The sequence below is a fragment of the Lissotriton vulgaris genome, chromosome 8 (genome assembly GCF_964263255.1).
Source record: "Lissotriton vulgaris chromosome 8, aLisVul1.2, whole genome shotgun sequence".
Taxonomy (NCBI): Eukaryota; Metazoa; Chordata; class Amphibia; order Caudata; family Salamandridae; genus Lissotriton; species Lissotriton vulgaris.
This window is the reverse complement of record NC_141696.1, coordinates 1,051,001,208-1,051,017,348: the sequence shown is the minus strand read 5'-3', so window position 1 is coordinate 1,051,017,348 and position 16,141 is coordinate 1,051,001,208. Positions and strand designations below refer to the sequence as shown.

General features: G+C 41.6%; 1 protein-coding gene across 1 annotated transcript; it reads right to left on the bottom strand.

Annotated features, from left to right (window-relative positions):
• Positions 1–2,632: 2,632 nt before the first annotated feature.
• Positions 2,633–6,686, bottom strand: PCDH20 (protocadherin 20). Its single transcript, XM_086934902.1, has 2 exons — positions 6,553–6,686; positions 2,633–5,649 (listed from the first exon to the last, which is right to left on the bottom strand). Exons 1-2 carry the CDS (start codon positions 6,595–6,597, stop codon positions 3,019–3,021), a joined length of 2,676 nt encoding a protein of 891 aa, XP_086791028.1. The 5' UTR covers positions 6,598–6,686; the 3' UTR covers positions 2,633–3,018.
• Between the last annotated feature and the right edge of the window lie 9,455 nt (positions 6,687–16,141).

Below are 16,141 nucleotides of genomic sequence, written 5' to 3'. Positions count from 1 at the left end.
GCGAGAATTACCCCCAGGCCGGGTTTTTTAAGTAGGATGGAAAAACTTGGGGGGGGGGGCTCTCAAAGGGGCGTGTGCCCGATGTAATTAAGGGCGTGGCTTAAAACACAAGCTAAATATCTGTGTCTAACATAGTGCTCCGCCCGACTGGTATTTCGCAGCTTGTGTCACTGCAACCAGATATATAATAGAACAAGTAACATTACACCTACAACAAGTCAGGGCTATTGACTTTATCAATGGTTATTGCATAACACAAATAAGCAACAACTACGGCTTCGTTGTTATGAAATTAAACATGCTTCAGTTCTTAATAATGAGACTGTGAAAGAACTGTAACGAGTCTCATTGACTTACATCAGAGGCAGAGAAGGATGGCACTGCTGCAGAGTTAAGATTTTGTTTCACCCTGACGGTGAGGGCAAAATTAGAGAGCCCGATAGGGACCCGTATCAGCACCTGCTTTTTAGAACTGCTGGTGCTGAGCACCTGGAAGACCCGGCCCACTTAATGCCCTGCCTCTAGGCCTGCAATGTGTTTCAGGGTTGCAGATATGTTATGATCAGATGGAGAGTGTGCTTCGAGACAGCTGACAGCCAATGTGATTAATGCAATGCTGCATTTTCTTAAAGCATGCACAGAGATCGAAGGAGTATTTCACGTGAATCTGTAGATAAAATCCCATCAAAATACCTTGTTTGGACATAATATTCAAACTATCAAAAAAAAAGACAAAACAGCAGTGGAAACAATCGCTAACAAATCTAATTGGAGCTTGAAGAAAGCTCAAAAAACCCTCATGTAATTGAGAATCAAGAACTAGCCATGAAAAAGAGGCTCAGCGGGGACATGATGACACTGTATAAATATTTAAGGAGAAGTGATCAACATGAAGGGTATTACTTATTTAAGGTAACAAACGCAAATACAAGGAGTAAAGGTTTAAACTCGAATGAAACAACAGTTCATGTCTGCTTTCATAACCCCTAACCACTGGCATGGCCCCCGGTGGGTTGAGGGCAGACACACTTCAATGCAAGGGTTCATTTGAATAAGCCCGCCATATAGCATAACATGCATATTTGTAGAAAGTGGCATATTGCATGTTTGTTATAAGCCAGCTCAGTTGTACTCATTTTAGCAAACTCGCAAGGTTGAGAGGATGAATCGACTCTCTGGAATTGTATCCTGGGGCCAGCAGTTCAACCACAGTTGCAGGCAGTGGAGGTGAGTGCGCATTTCATCGAATCACCACATATAAATGCATAATGAGCACAGGAGGAGTGACAGTTCCTCCAATACAGTGAGGGCTCAGAGAACTCTTTTTACAAATGCTGAGTTGAATAACCCAACCTGACTTTTCTCTATTAAACTGTCAATTTTGCCTTGTGGAAATGAACGTCATCACCTGTAATTGCCACTGCACGCATCCTCCTACCGCGTGTTTTTTTAATTTATTTTTTATATGAAACATTCCAGTTACTACATGCTCAAACAGAGCCGTTTTGGAGAAACAGCTTTAGGACAATCAGAGGAAAATGCGACGTGTAAATAAAACACAAAGATAAAATGATGAAATAAATGCTTCTTTAAAATGAAAGCATTAAGCAAGAGGAAACGTTGTATGAAAATATATAGCTTTAATCTTGAGACATAAAAACACTTTTGGTACAGAACAGACGTGGCGCTCGGGAAAAATATAATACATTGTTTTCAGTGTAACACCTACCTACCTCGCTTTGCACAGATAAACTTGATGTGCCACCAATACACTAAAGAGTGTACCAGGCTCTCACAACGAGACACACACGAGACGTCTCCGATAAAACCCGCTGCTCTGCAGAGAATGCATTATCACGACAATCTGTCACGAGGGAAGGAGGTACCGACCCAGCGTGAAGCCAGCAAAGTGGAATCTGATAAGACAGAAACATATCCCACATACCCCTCCTCAAGCGCTACTGCCAGCTGGCAAGAGCAGCAACGAACACACACAAACTTTCTCCATTGCAAAGGCTATGCTGAAATCTGTTAGAATGCTCAGAAAGCAAATTCAGGGGTGTGCAAAAAAATCACCGTACAAGTGACACGATACATGACAAAATATAGTGTTGGTCCCAAACGCAAGAAATATTAAAAGGTGTACCAGCCAATAATGCATGAATATCTTTGATCTTGAGCTGAAATGGCATGAGTCAATACATTGATCACTTGTGACAGCGTGGAAGGAAACAAGCAAACGTCCCCGTAATACTGGCAAATATAGATAAACAGCAAATGTCAAGGAATTCCTACGTGATCCGAGCAATGAATGCAACCAGGTCAACTTGAGCACCGTGGCTAACCTTTTACGCGCTCACAAAGTTTCATCGCATGGTACAACTTTTCAGTCTTGCTTAAATAGAAATTGCACTTCTTGTTAATGCCTTTAAAAACATTCCATTTTCTGAGGTATACACATTCAGCGTCTTTTGCAAGTCAGTGTCCTGCTTCCGCTGACGCTGACCTTCGTTTCCTCCATCTCATTTAACTACAGCAGCTCTCAATAAAAAGCCAAACCCAATGTATCTTGAAAATGCATCGACATAAACTACGAGCATAAAAATATGGTATTTAAAATATGCTTTGGTCACGAAATTAAGAGTTTCTTTATTTTTGTTTCCATTTCAATCTCAACGGTTCTTTGCATGGCAGCAGCGAGCGCCCTCTTGTGGCTAACATGACTTTTAAAAAGTTCCATTGAATGCACAAGCTTGCTTACCTTAGTCCCTCTCGGCAGGGTCACGGATTCATTATGGAGGGATGAAAATGGTATCCAGATACAGAGATAGTAGTTGTTACGAACTGGTTCATAAAAAAATGTGTACATATTCTATAAGAATCATTTTGCAATATAAAACTGTAAAGAAATATGTACATTATATAATTATAAGTTATAAATTAGTGGTCCTTCATGTAACCGCTGTCAATGGACTGGCCAAAAGGTGTTTCTTGAAGAGTTTTGTCAAACATCGGTTTTCAAATGTTGGAGATGTCCATTGGTTTCCGCTCTAATAACTGCAAGTCAATTTTCCCATTCAGTGGGATCTGTACTTCAAAATGATCGTCTCTGTGATGCTTTTTCCCTTTCCTTGAACAGATGTAGATTCCCATAAGAGTCACTAGAATGATCAATCCCAAGCTTGTTATCGACAAGGCCACCAGTGTCGGTAGACATGATGCTGACTCAACTTTTCTGTGAGTAGGTTCTATGGCAATTTGCGGCTCCTTTTCTTCGATGTTTATGTCTGGTTCTTTTCTCAGCAAACTTTCGATATAGCTCTCATTGCTGACAGTGTCGTTGACGAACAGGTTCACCATGACAGTTGAATGGAGAGGCTCTGGGTACCCATGGTCACTAACTTTGACCAATAGTCGGTAAAGTCCATAGTCTGTCTGCATGAGGCTTTCTTCTAAAGTGATGTTACCTGTCTTGGGGTCAATCCTAAACGACTCTGGCCGAGGCCCCCGCCTCCCTATTATGCTGTAGGCAATTACAGCATTCATCCCAGTGTCTTTGTCAACAGCATAAACCTCAGTGATCGGTGAGCCAGGCTGAGTGGATGGGAGGACCAGGAGATATGACATATTGGATTGGGGAAACAGGACCAAAGGCGGGTTGTCATTGACGTCAAGAAGCAGGATGGTTATCTTTGCAGTGGAGGAAAGCGCAGGGTCGCCACCATCAACAGCTTCCACCCATAAAGTGTAGGAACTTTGCTGCTCCCTGTCCAGAGACACTTTCGCTCTCAGTAAACCTTTCCCAGTGTCAATGACAAAAATATCACTGCCGTTAACAATTGAGAGTGCAACCCAACCATTTTGGCCAATATCAGGATCTGTGACACTAATTATTCCGATTTCACCCAGACCAGGGAAGTTTTCTGGTACAAAAAAACTAAAATCCTTGTTTATAAACCTCGGGCTGTTATCATTTCTATCCAAAACCACAATAACTACTGTGATTAATGATTCTCTTGGAGGCATTCCAGCGTCACGAGCTCGAACAGAAAATCTGTACTTCTCTCTTTCCTCCCTGTCAAGTATGGTGGACACAGTAAGAATGCCAGTAACTTTATCTAAAGAAAAGTAGGATGGGGCATCAGATCCAATATAGTAAGATACTTGGCCTCTTTCACCACTGTCAGCATCTGTTGCAAAAAATGTGGTCAAAAAAGCTCCGGGTCTGTTATTTTCTTCAATTGACAATTCTACGACTGACTGCGCAAATACAGGAGAATTGTCATTATCATCAAGAATCTGCACCTTAATGATCGTCTTTACATGATGCCCTTCTGAATTTGATGCAATGACAGCTATTTCATAGACCGGTTCAGTCTCATAATCCAAGGGCCTTGTGGTTTCTAGCAAATATTCATTGCTATATGGTTTGTAAGGTGATAACTTGAAAGGCCCAGCACCCTCCAAATAGCAATCTACTTTAAATTTTTGGTCTGGGTCTCTTACTGTGAAAAAAGCTATAGGTGAGTTCACAGGCTCTAATTCTTTTAAGTACACAACCCCCTTTTCTTCATTTGCTATGTATCGAGGGACAATTTCAGGAGGTCTGAAGAGGACTTTGATAATAGTTACTGAAACAGTTATCACTACTGGGATGCACCCTGGCCCATTGGCAAGTATGGTCAGTTTATGCAGCTTGATAGTGGTTCCATCAATTTTTCTGGACAGCGTTATAATTCCTCTGGCTTCATCAAGGTGAAATAATTCCCTGGAAGACTGCAGCACCCTTTCACTAAATGTGTAAGTGATCTCAGAATTTGGGCCCAGGTCAATGTCAACCGCATGCACTGTAGCCACATGTGTTCCTTTGGTGGAATTGCCATAGAGGGTTGAATTCACCTGGGTCTCAGTGAATACGGGGCAGTTGTCGTTGATATCACTTATGCCAATCAGGAGAGTAGCACTTCCCATGAGTGCTGGGTTCCCCCCATCCTCTGCAATGATGATGGTGAAATATTCAGTCTTGGTTTCTCTGTCCAAAGGCCCCATAATAATTAGGTAAGGTGTCCTTTCTCCATTTTCATTCTCTTCCACATCCAGAGTAAACACTCCATAGTCATCAACCAGGTGGTAGGTCTGGACAGCATTAGTCCCCACATCCGGGTCAAGCGCTGGGTGTTCGATGGCCAGCCGCGTGTTGATCTGAGCATTTTCTGGCACAGAAACATTTATCTGCGAGACTGGAAAGTGGGGTGCATTGTCATTGATATCTCTGACAATGATTTTCACTTTCACAAACATAAAGTACTCCTGGGGCAAGATGATGATGTCGAGTAGGAGGAGGCAGTCGAGCGCGCCAGAGCTCTCCGCGCACAGGGCTTCGCGGTCCAGCTCCTGGCTAGACGTGTGGAGTTCCCCAGAGTTGTTGCTGAGAGTCACATAATGCTCGCTGATCCCATTGGAAGCCAGGCTGAAGGAAAGCGGCGGATCAGCAAAGAAATCCAACTGTAAATCCTCTCCGACGTTCCCTATGAGCACCCCTTCTGGTAATCCTTCATTGATGGTGTACAGCAGTTCTGTGGCTCGGCTGAAACATGCTGAGCAGTGGAAAAGTGCACTGAAGATGAACAGCATAAACAGAAACAAGGGCTGTCGTAGAAAGGAAAGGAAATCCCATTAGAGTCAAACGTCTCATTACATTAAGAGTCACATTTCCTATACAGTAAGACACACTTTCTTAAAGACTTCGCTTTAAACAAGTCAATTATGCTGATAGATAGATGTTTAGCTAGTTGGATACAAAAGTAGTCAGACAGAGATAGATAGATAGATAGATAGATAGATAGATAGATAGATAGATAGATAGATAGATAGATAGATAGATAGATATGGATAGATAGATAGATAGATAGATAGATAGATAGATAGATAGATAGATAGATAGATAGATAGATAGATAGATAGATAGATAGATAGATAGATAGTATATTACACATTTCTATAAGTGTTGTGTGTTGTAATTCAACCGACGTATGTCATTATTTTGCTGTCTAAAGGTGCATGCTGCCGTCATAACATATTGATCAGATTGGTAAAAGAAGATCAAAATGAACACACCAAATTAAATAATGTTTGCATTTATGTGCAGAGCTTTGGTTTTAATGTAAATAAGGTTATACTTACATATAGAAATATAAGTGAATACATGTAAAAGCGCGCACACAAGGATTCTTAAATCTTACCAAGATCGAGCAGTCAAAAAGTCACGAAGCTGAACATGTCAGTTCACATTACCAAATAAATCCTTTGACTTGCCAATCACATTAATGTCCTGTATTTAACAGCCAGGGGGATTGCAATAAATTGCTAAAAATGTTTACTTCGCCCGAATAGTTTCTGTTATTTATAAATACTGACTGTACATTCTTGCTACGTCATTAAGGCTTACTTTCCCCCTGTTCTGTAGCCCGTACAGGAGTAAAGCTCTTATTCTCGTGCATGCGCTAAAAGTCGGGGTACATCCGTTCTGGTATAGATGGTAAAAGCACCCACCTGCAGGTCGCTCTGTTTGGTGTTCACGCCGATATGAAGCCCCATAGCCAGGTTGTGACGCCGTTTTTTTCAGAAGCCAGGTAGCTTCTCCGGTGCGCGCCGTCCTCTCATTCCCTTGGCAGTTCAGTCACACTAAACCTGCAGTCATTTAGCCCCTGATGTGAGAGCGCCAGAGACACTCCCTCCCTGTTCATGCAAATCGCTGGAGAACTTCAGCCAATAGTCACAGGCACGCCACTTCACAGGCAGCTGAAACAGGAGAGCAACTTGCTTTCATTTTTTTTTTATTACTACGTCGTCGGAGCGCGCGCTTTGAGGAGACCTCCCTGCTCCGGAGCAAGCCCAGCCTCTGGGATGCATTCAATTTCCTGACGAGGTGTTTTTTTTTCCCACGCGTGAATCACATGCACCGCTGCCCCAGTTCCAGCGTGAGCACCAACAGGTACTCCTACGGGAGATGTGTAATGCGGGCTGGGGCGCTTTTTACACAAAAGAACGACAAGCAATTCCGCCATAGTGATAATACAAAACGGGTCTTTATTCAGGAGATTTCGCGTGGGGCAGCAGGTGTCTGCTTAATCAGAAAAAGGCTATAAATACGTATAAATAAATAAACGTTGTGTACCATGCTGTTAGATTGGTGTCTGCCGGATATTCCTGTTCGGCTTAATTATTCCATCAGTCTGAAAAAAAACTTTCAAAAAAATAATGAATCACAGACAGCGAACATTGTACAGGACGGATTTTGTTTTCCTTTTTTCCCCTAAGGACGTGTGTGTGATCGGACTACCAAGGAGTCCGATGTCCGTGCTCTAAGGGGTAAAACAGCAGATGCCGTTGGCATCCTGTGTCTTGCAGAGGCAAGCATGGCAGAAAGATTATGAATGAAAAGTGTGTTTGCTGAACTCCAAAATTGGAGGACTGATTCTCCACGCGGGATCTCCGTGGGACCTTGACATTGAGACATTCATGCGCTCTGGACTGCCGCAGGGACTAGAAAACATTAGAGGCAGTACAGCCAGCAAATTAACGAGTAGAGCTGCGCCAGAGCCGAGCCACGAGTCTCTTTGCTCTAAGAGCCCGAGAACGAGCCGCGCCGTCAAACTACCTGGCATGTAAATTGTGCAAGAAATGCATGGCTAAAAATATGATAAAAACTCTTAAAAAAAAGAGTATTATTTTAACACATGGAATCCTTTGACTTCAGCACATTAGACTGTTACTACAATTAAGGACATATATTACAAATAATAATTTCTAAGGATAAATGTAGACAAGGCATGGGCGAGCTGGGCCCAGAACCAGGCCTGCATTATAACCCCTGTATTAAGTACTTTTCCCTAAATCAACATCTGGAAAAAACCTCTTCAAGCTTGTCCCTGTGATGACAGCTCCCCCCAATCGACAATTCATATTACGCTCTTCTGTAAATTCTATCAGGAACTGAGGTATTATTGGCTCTTGCCAATCCTCAAGATTATGGGCCTACGCAAGTGCCGCCCAGCTTACCTTGCTCTGCAATTCCTAGACGCTGAACCCTTCGCTAGAAGGGTAGCGATTTTTCTAAAGCTAGTCATTAAACATAGGTTGAATTTGGGCTGAACTAGGATTGCACTCCCTCGCCAGCTAGCCTTCCCCATTAACTATTAGTACAGTAACTTGCATATAGGGAGCCAACTTCTGATATTTTAAAAAACTTCTTTTTAACTATTCATGTATTTTTTATTTGCTAGTACTGTTAAGAATCCTAGCGTTTGTCATTTTAGTAGTGTCTTTCTCTATTTATTCATATGCGGGATTTAAATTATTTCCTGACACAAAAATCCAATTGTACCTCTTGTTTCTGGGTGAAACTGTATTATACTTGCGATGAATACACTTGAGGTACAGTACGAAATTTTAACTTTTGTAGTATGTTCATCCCTGTTTTGCTAGTTGTCTTTTTAATGAAAAAGAAATTTACTGAAACATTTTTGTATTATGAGTTTTATAAGGCTTTTATGGTCTTTTTTCTTACACCTGAATAAAGCGTGTTTTGATTTGATTTGATTTGGGTAAAACAGCAGTTGTATGACATTACAACGCATGCTTTTACTACGCATGCCTTTACATCGCAAGTTTTACAACGCATGCTGTTACAGCGCATAGTGTTGAGGGGTGCTGGATAGTTCATAGTTTAATTTACTATTCCAACTCCAGTCCCCGTGGATAGTAGGGAAGGTGTTGGATAGTAAATTAAATCTATTCCCTATCCTAGATCGCCCCCCAGCGCAATGCGTTGTAATTACATGCGTTGTAAAACTTGCGATGTAAAGGCATGCGTCGTAAAAGTTGCGTTGAAAAGGATGTTCCCCAAAACAGCAGATGCCTTTGGCATCCTGTGTTTTGCAGAGGCAAGCATGTCAGAAAGATTATAAATGAAAAGCTTGTTTGCTGAACTCCAAAATTGGAGGACTGATTCTCCACGCGGGATCTCCGTGGGACCTTGACATTGAGACATTCATGCGCTCTGGAGTGCCGCAGGACTAGAAAACATTAGAGGCGGCACAGCCAGCAAATTAACAAGTGGAGATGAGCCAGAGCCGAGCCACAAGTCTCTGCTCTAAGAGCCCGAGAACGAGCCGTGCCGTCAAACTACCTGGCATGTAAATTGTGCAAGAAATGCATGGCTAAAAATATGATAAAAACTCTTAAAAAAAGAGTATTATTTTAACACATGGAATCCTTTCACTTCAGCACATTAGACTGTTACTACAATTAAGGACATATATTAGAAATAATAGTTCCTAAGGATAAATGTAGACAAGGCATGGGCGAGCTGGGCCCAGAACCAGGCCTGCATTATAACCCCTGTATTAGGTACTCCAACCTGTACACGCAAGTCATATCTTGCATACATTGTTTAATAAATGTTCACCAGGCATGTGTCTTTGTTTTTCTTGTAGGATATGTTGGCCATAGTTAGTATTTAAAATGTATGATATACTTTGCGTCATGTCTTCAAAACTCACAATGACCTGTCATAAATCATTATGACAGGGCCATAAATCAATAATGCAGTTTCATAAATCATTCCGCGGGTCATTAATAATTATTAACAGGGTCATAGATCATATGCATGACGTGTCATAAATCACCTCTGCCATATATCAATCCAGTCCTGTTATTTGATTGTCATAATTATCACACCTTTTGTTGTTGAGGCAATAATACATGCCGCTTTTGGGCTAATTTGGGGGCATATTATCAAGAACAGCGTTAAAATTATCACTGGTTTAGCGGCAGAAAACTGCAGCTTAAGGGGCGATAATGGGCTTGATAATATGCCCTGGAGAATTCCAAAAGAAGCCCAAGTTCAAACCAGAACATGGACTTCTATTGGAATTCTCAAGGGCATATTATCAAGCCCATTATCGCCGTTTAGCGGCATTTTTCTGCCACTAAACCAGCAATAATTTTTAACACTGTTCTGGTTAATATGCCCCAAAGTTTCCTTTAGATTTTTTCGGATCGCGTGGAGAAAGACTCTTACAGCTGTTAGCCCCAACTCGCTACCTCGTCAATCCATTTTGTGCCCTGCCGCCCAGTAGGTCTGGGCTGTGAGTGTTGTGCTCAGATTTCTCCCCCCTTGGCATGCTCACCCTGCTGTAAGTCATCCACAGGTAAGTGTCCTTTTTCTGGCACACTGCCTTGCTGGTGTGCCTCCTTTACCAACAAAAGTACCTCTTTTCATCCTCTTGTCTGCCTTCCAGCACTGCGACAATGCTGATGTGCAGGTGTGAATGAGTGCATTTTGATGATTTTGTGTGGGCTGTCTCTGCATCCCAAAAGTAGCTTGTACAGAGGCAGCATTTGTCCTTATAACCTCCGTTCCCGTTACCCTGCTTCTGGCAGCGGCGCCCCTCCATAGGGGGTTTGAAAAGTGACCTGGGCACTCATTGCCCCGTCGATTTTTGTGTCAACTTTGGCGTCCATTTTTTGGGCCTGGGGGAGCGTGGGAACCCCCCCCCCCCCTTGTTATTGGACACACTACAGCAGCCCAAACCAGTATTTATCGGTCCCGGGAGGCTGTTATGGCACCGGGCCTTGAGGCCCACTTTGGGATGTGGCCTCTGCTAAAATTACGCAAACAGCTGCATCCAGGATCTTCAGTGATTCAATTTAAGTGCTTGTAATCACATATTAATGTGCCACAGGTTTTTTTTAACACTCTAACAACACTTTTCTTTGTCCTTTCCTCTCACTCCGTGCTGCCACACACCAACACCACCCCCAACAAATAGGGGGGTGAGGGATTTGATTTGAGTTGGGGGTGGTACAGAGATGTTTGTGTTCAGAGGCCAGTCTCTGCTGTGGTGCTATCAGTTTGAAGTTGGCCTGGGAATACACAATGGGCTCCCTTCTGCTTCATTGTATTCATCAACAGCAGCAAGTTTGTCAACTTTTTTGTGGACAACTCTATCCAAGCAAACGTGGCAATGCTTGGCAGATGGGTTCTCTAAGGCAGGATCTGTGTTTTTCTATTGCATCAATAAGCCCAGGCACTCAACAAAAAACATAATTAAAAAAAAAAAAATCGAAACATGTTAAACCAAAAACCTAGGGCCCCTCTGTTTGTGTGTATAGTAAATTGATACTTGTATAGCACACTACTCACCCGCAAGGGTCTCAAGGCACTTGTACAAATACCGCTGTGGAACCCATCCTGGCTTTCCCTGTGAGGCGTCCACTCCTGGGCACCCCCAAGGTGGAGGCCAGGCATCCTTAGCGTTGTGGAGATTAAGCAAGCTATTGCCCAGAGTTGCAGAGTGGGACTCCATGATTGTAATAGGTACCGAGGCGAGAATTATCAGATCCGTGGAATTTTGAGCCCAAGACCCGCCGAGGTGGGGAATTGAACCGTGGTCCCGGACTAGACCTCTGCATCAGGGTCCGCCACTCTAACCATTGAGCCACACTTCTCCACAATTTTACAATTTTGCAGCAGGTACACAATAATGATTCCATATTATTGCCTGAAGACCCTGGTAAAGAAGATATACTTTGGAAGTGTACAGATTTGAGAGGCTGCAGATGAGAGAGTGATACAAATGTATACACAAAATATTAAAAGTGGACACTCCCACTTAGGACAATACAGTCCTTATGAACACATCAGCAATGGTGTCAAATTTATTTCTGTCCAGATCACTATCCTAACAAAGGCTGCTTCTGACCATAGAGATATTCACCCCAACATACTGCAGACAATGCCATTTGTGAGCTGAGAAGCAATTCATTTGTCCTGTGTCCTACATATATAGCAAGCATTATTATTATAGATACAAGAACTATCCCAATGACCTATGAACTAGAGAAAAAAATAAAACCTAGTTCAATTTGTGTCTCTCTCTATCACTCCCAACTTTTCCTATGGCCTGCCCAGTTCTGTGGCTCAAGGATCAAAGACAAAAACACAACTCCAGGCCCCAGATGGGCCTAACCCATATTGTGAAAGTCTCAAGTTGATTAAGGATGGCCTACTTAAACAAAGACATGACGTGATGAAGAAGTCGTTAGAGTGTGGGGTGGACGTTTCCCTCCATTCCTCTAGACTATAGCTCCAGCAGGCCTGTGAAGCCAGACATGTGTCCACTGATGTCACATGGGATAGGAGGAATCTATTACATAATTCATTGCGAGCCACAGGATGCTTAGACAGTCATGCTGCTATCCATTTGCAAATATATTTGCAAAACTTCAGGCAGGCAATATAACGTCCTGTGTCCTGTAAAACATAGGGCTACAGTCTAGTTCTGAAGATGATATTTCTGACATACTTATGTACCCAAATGATGTAGGGGTGAAGCATTATTCTTTGACAAAACGTGGGAAAATGCTGTTTTCCAATTGTTACACTTTCAAACACAGTCCTCTGACCAAATCTTTGGTCAACTAATGATCCATCGTACTCTCTCACATAATAACCCTTAACTTCTCATCTGGGACCACATATGCTTTTCAGTTGAGTCAATTGTGAATGTCGGAGCTCTCTTGTTACCTTTTGTTACTAAACACAGATGTTATGAAGGAAAACTCCTAGGACAGGAGGACAAGAATAAGATGACCCTATGTCTGATTAACGTCCACTAGATGATATCCCTAATATCAACTCACCTCTTGGCCAATGGTGTATTAAAATTCATACGAGTAGATATACACAATTTTGCTTAGGAGGGGAAATTCTGAGGATTTTATCTCCTGGTGCACATAAACTAATTATAGCTATGCTTGTGCATCTGTTGGGTTGAGTTACATTGCGTACACATAGACTTTTTCTCTCAATACATGCATACCCACACCAGGGGTGTTGTATAGGGAAAGGGTGAAATGCTGTCAGTTTGGAAAATCGATGATTGTTTCTTCTCAGCCACTTTCAGGGTTCATGAATGGCATTGATTGTTTCTGCTGTTGTTTGAATGTGAATTTAACTTGAAAAATAAAAGTTGAGAGGCGTTTAGCAAAACAGGAAAAAGTTGGTTTAATTAATCCCAGCAGCCTATAGAGCATGCAACAGAGTTAGGGTCTGAAGACTGTCTCAGAGTACATTGGTTTTGGCTATCATTTTAAACATTACATGAAGCGTCATAAAGTAAACAAGACAAGATGGTGGGGTCAAACCTAGTGTGCACTGTAAGGCTATTATTGAGTTTAATTTAAACTAATTTGTTTACAATGAGACCGCTCTACTTCTTTTGGTTCACCGTCACCTACCACTAATCACTGAAAACACTCTAATCTAGAAGGAGCGTTGATATTTTCAGAAATGTATTTCACAATTAAGTATAAAAGCCCAATAGGAAGATCCTCAAAGTGTCTGTTGACAAATTCTTTTCTTTATTTTGCATCCAGTCAAATCATCAATGTCAGCCAACTTGAAAAACAGTTAATACTTTTCACAGCCAACGCGCTTCGTCCCCTTCCGGGACATCATCAGGGCTGTAACGTAAAGAGTACAAAAATCCAAATCCAACATTTAACATCCAAACCAATGTACATTACTAATTACATGTAAAAAGATCCACATGTGCGGATGGTATCATCTGGTGAAATATACTCCTGCTCTGCCTATATATCATTCTTGGAACATATCACAGCTATACCTCACACAGCAAAGTCATGTTTGTACAAAAGCAAAACAATAAAATAAATCTACAATTTAATACCAATAATATACTCTCCTATTTATCAAATTCAAAGAACTTACAATTATCTATTTTAGAGTAAATTAGATAGCCCAACAACACTAATTTAAAAAAATATACATCAGACTTCAAAGAGTTCCCTTTAATTCTTGTGGCTCAGGTAGGCCTATCACATTTATTCTAGGCATAAGGATATATTATCCACCACCCTTCAATGTATGTGGCTGAGAGACGGAGGTTAGAAATCTCACCTTCAGTCAATAGCAATCCACTTGGTCCTTTTCTGATCCCCGGATATGATCCAAAATTCTGTCAGAAGAATAAATGTAACCTTAATTAATATTCCAATCAATAGTGTTGCTCTTTTACTCCTCACAACTACCAACATGTAGGCTAAACTCCGCTTATGCTCACCTTCTACTTGTTTATTTATTAACATCCCAAAATTAGAAACATTTCCAGATGGTTACTGTTTCTCCATCTTCACTATGTATCTATATGAAAAATCACACCAAAAATAAAAATATCAAATTAATTGACACCTATATCCCCTGTAAGTATAAAACAAAAATGCCCAAGTACCCCTGTGCTCACCTCTTAGTTGGCTCTGTTCAGCATCACCCCTCAAATTTTAACTCGTTTTACTTCTAAGCACCCACATTTTCTGTAATTCTGTATATCTGAACCAACCAAAAAAGACACAATTATTTTCAAGAATAGCGACTTCCACTATTTTCACTAGGTCTTATGCCCTTCCATGGCCGTACCTCTTTTAATTCAAGTCCAAAATATCCAATGGCGTCCTTCATCCGGTTCAATAATACTCGGAATGAGTAATTCAGCCCGACCAACAGTGTATCCTGATTCTCAATATTCCAATAATCCTAAGGGAACCATTCAAACATATATTAATATAAATGAGCTATAACTCCCACAGTGCCTTAAATTAATCGTACCTTATTTAATCGCAGCCCACATCTCCACAGGCATCCGTCATCCGGCCCAATAAATCCGGAGTGGTCTCCAAAACCGCCAAGCTAGTTTTTAAGTCCCAGTGTAACCAATCAAAACCTTGCTTATAAGTGTTCACACACCACCCTGCAATCGCTGAAATTCACCTAATTAACCTCAAATTGTGTTCTCTATGGTCCACCGCTGTCGTGTTATAATCACCTAAAATCAATGGCCTAAAGACACAGGCGCGTTATCCTTCGACTTTCATCCACCTATCACAGAGCATGACTCAAATCTATTGTCAGTTCTCTCTCTGGTCCGCCCGTGTTTCGAAACGATTACGTATCCAATTCCGTAGATGTGCGATTAATACTGTTTATTCGGCACTTCCCTTTTACTATTATTCAGCAAGGTGGCTTTACCATATTTATTGAAAATATTAAAAACAGCATTCCTGCTAAGATCATATAGAGGTTTTTTGTAACGCAGTGCGGACCTCCTCAAACTATTATAATGCAACATCACCGGAAATACTTTGTACCAATTTTGACACCCATCCGCATTCAACTGCCAACTTATCCAGACCTATCCCAATAGAGTTCCTAAACCAATTAGAATCTCTCATTCCTCAAACTTTCTCCTACTTCTTTACGGAGCGACCTGTTACAATCAACTTTTCTGGTAAATCCTGAACTATTCTGATCCAGCGTAACCGGAAAAAAAGACAATCCGCATCCAACTACCAACTTTTGAACTATTTTAACCCGTTCCCAGCGTCGAAGGTTCAGCGCCCAGTGCTGAACGTTCCGAGAACGAATGCTGGCCCGTCGGCCAACGGTCGTGCGCAGCACTGGGGAGGTAGCGCTCGTGACGACCGTTGGCCGACGGCAGCAATTAAAGGGTTAATACAGCGTGACCGGAAAACAACAATCTGCATCCAACTACCTCTTTTCCTGACCTATCCCTTTTGAGTTCCTAAACCAATTAGAATCCCTTCTTCCTCGGACTTTCTTCTACTTCTTACGGAGCTCAATAATCCGACCTCATCTCTTTGCTAATCTCGAACTATTCTGATACAGCGTAACCAGAAATGCAACATCTAAATTCTTCCACCAATCATTCCATTCATCACCCCGCTAGTTTGCAGGTATATGCCAAAGTGAAACATGCACGTTTGTATAAGTCATCGCATACCAGATTGTATGATGACTATCTGCTACCTCGTAATATACATCCATACCTAGTATACAACCTTGTTAATGTTATTCTTACGCACAATTGATATGGTATCCATAAACCAATTGGCGTCAAAAGATTTTTTGTTTTATTTTTTAATCTATTCCTAAATAACTTGATAAACAGCGATCCTCTTAATTAGTCAACTTACACTTATTTATTAATATCAACCATTCCTGAATAACTAGATATACTGTAATCCTCTTAATTATTCA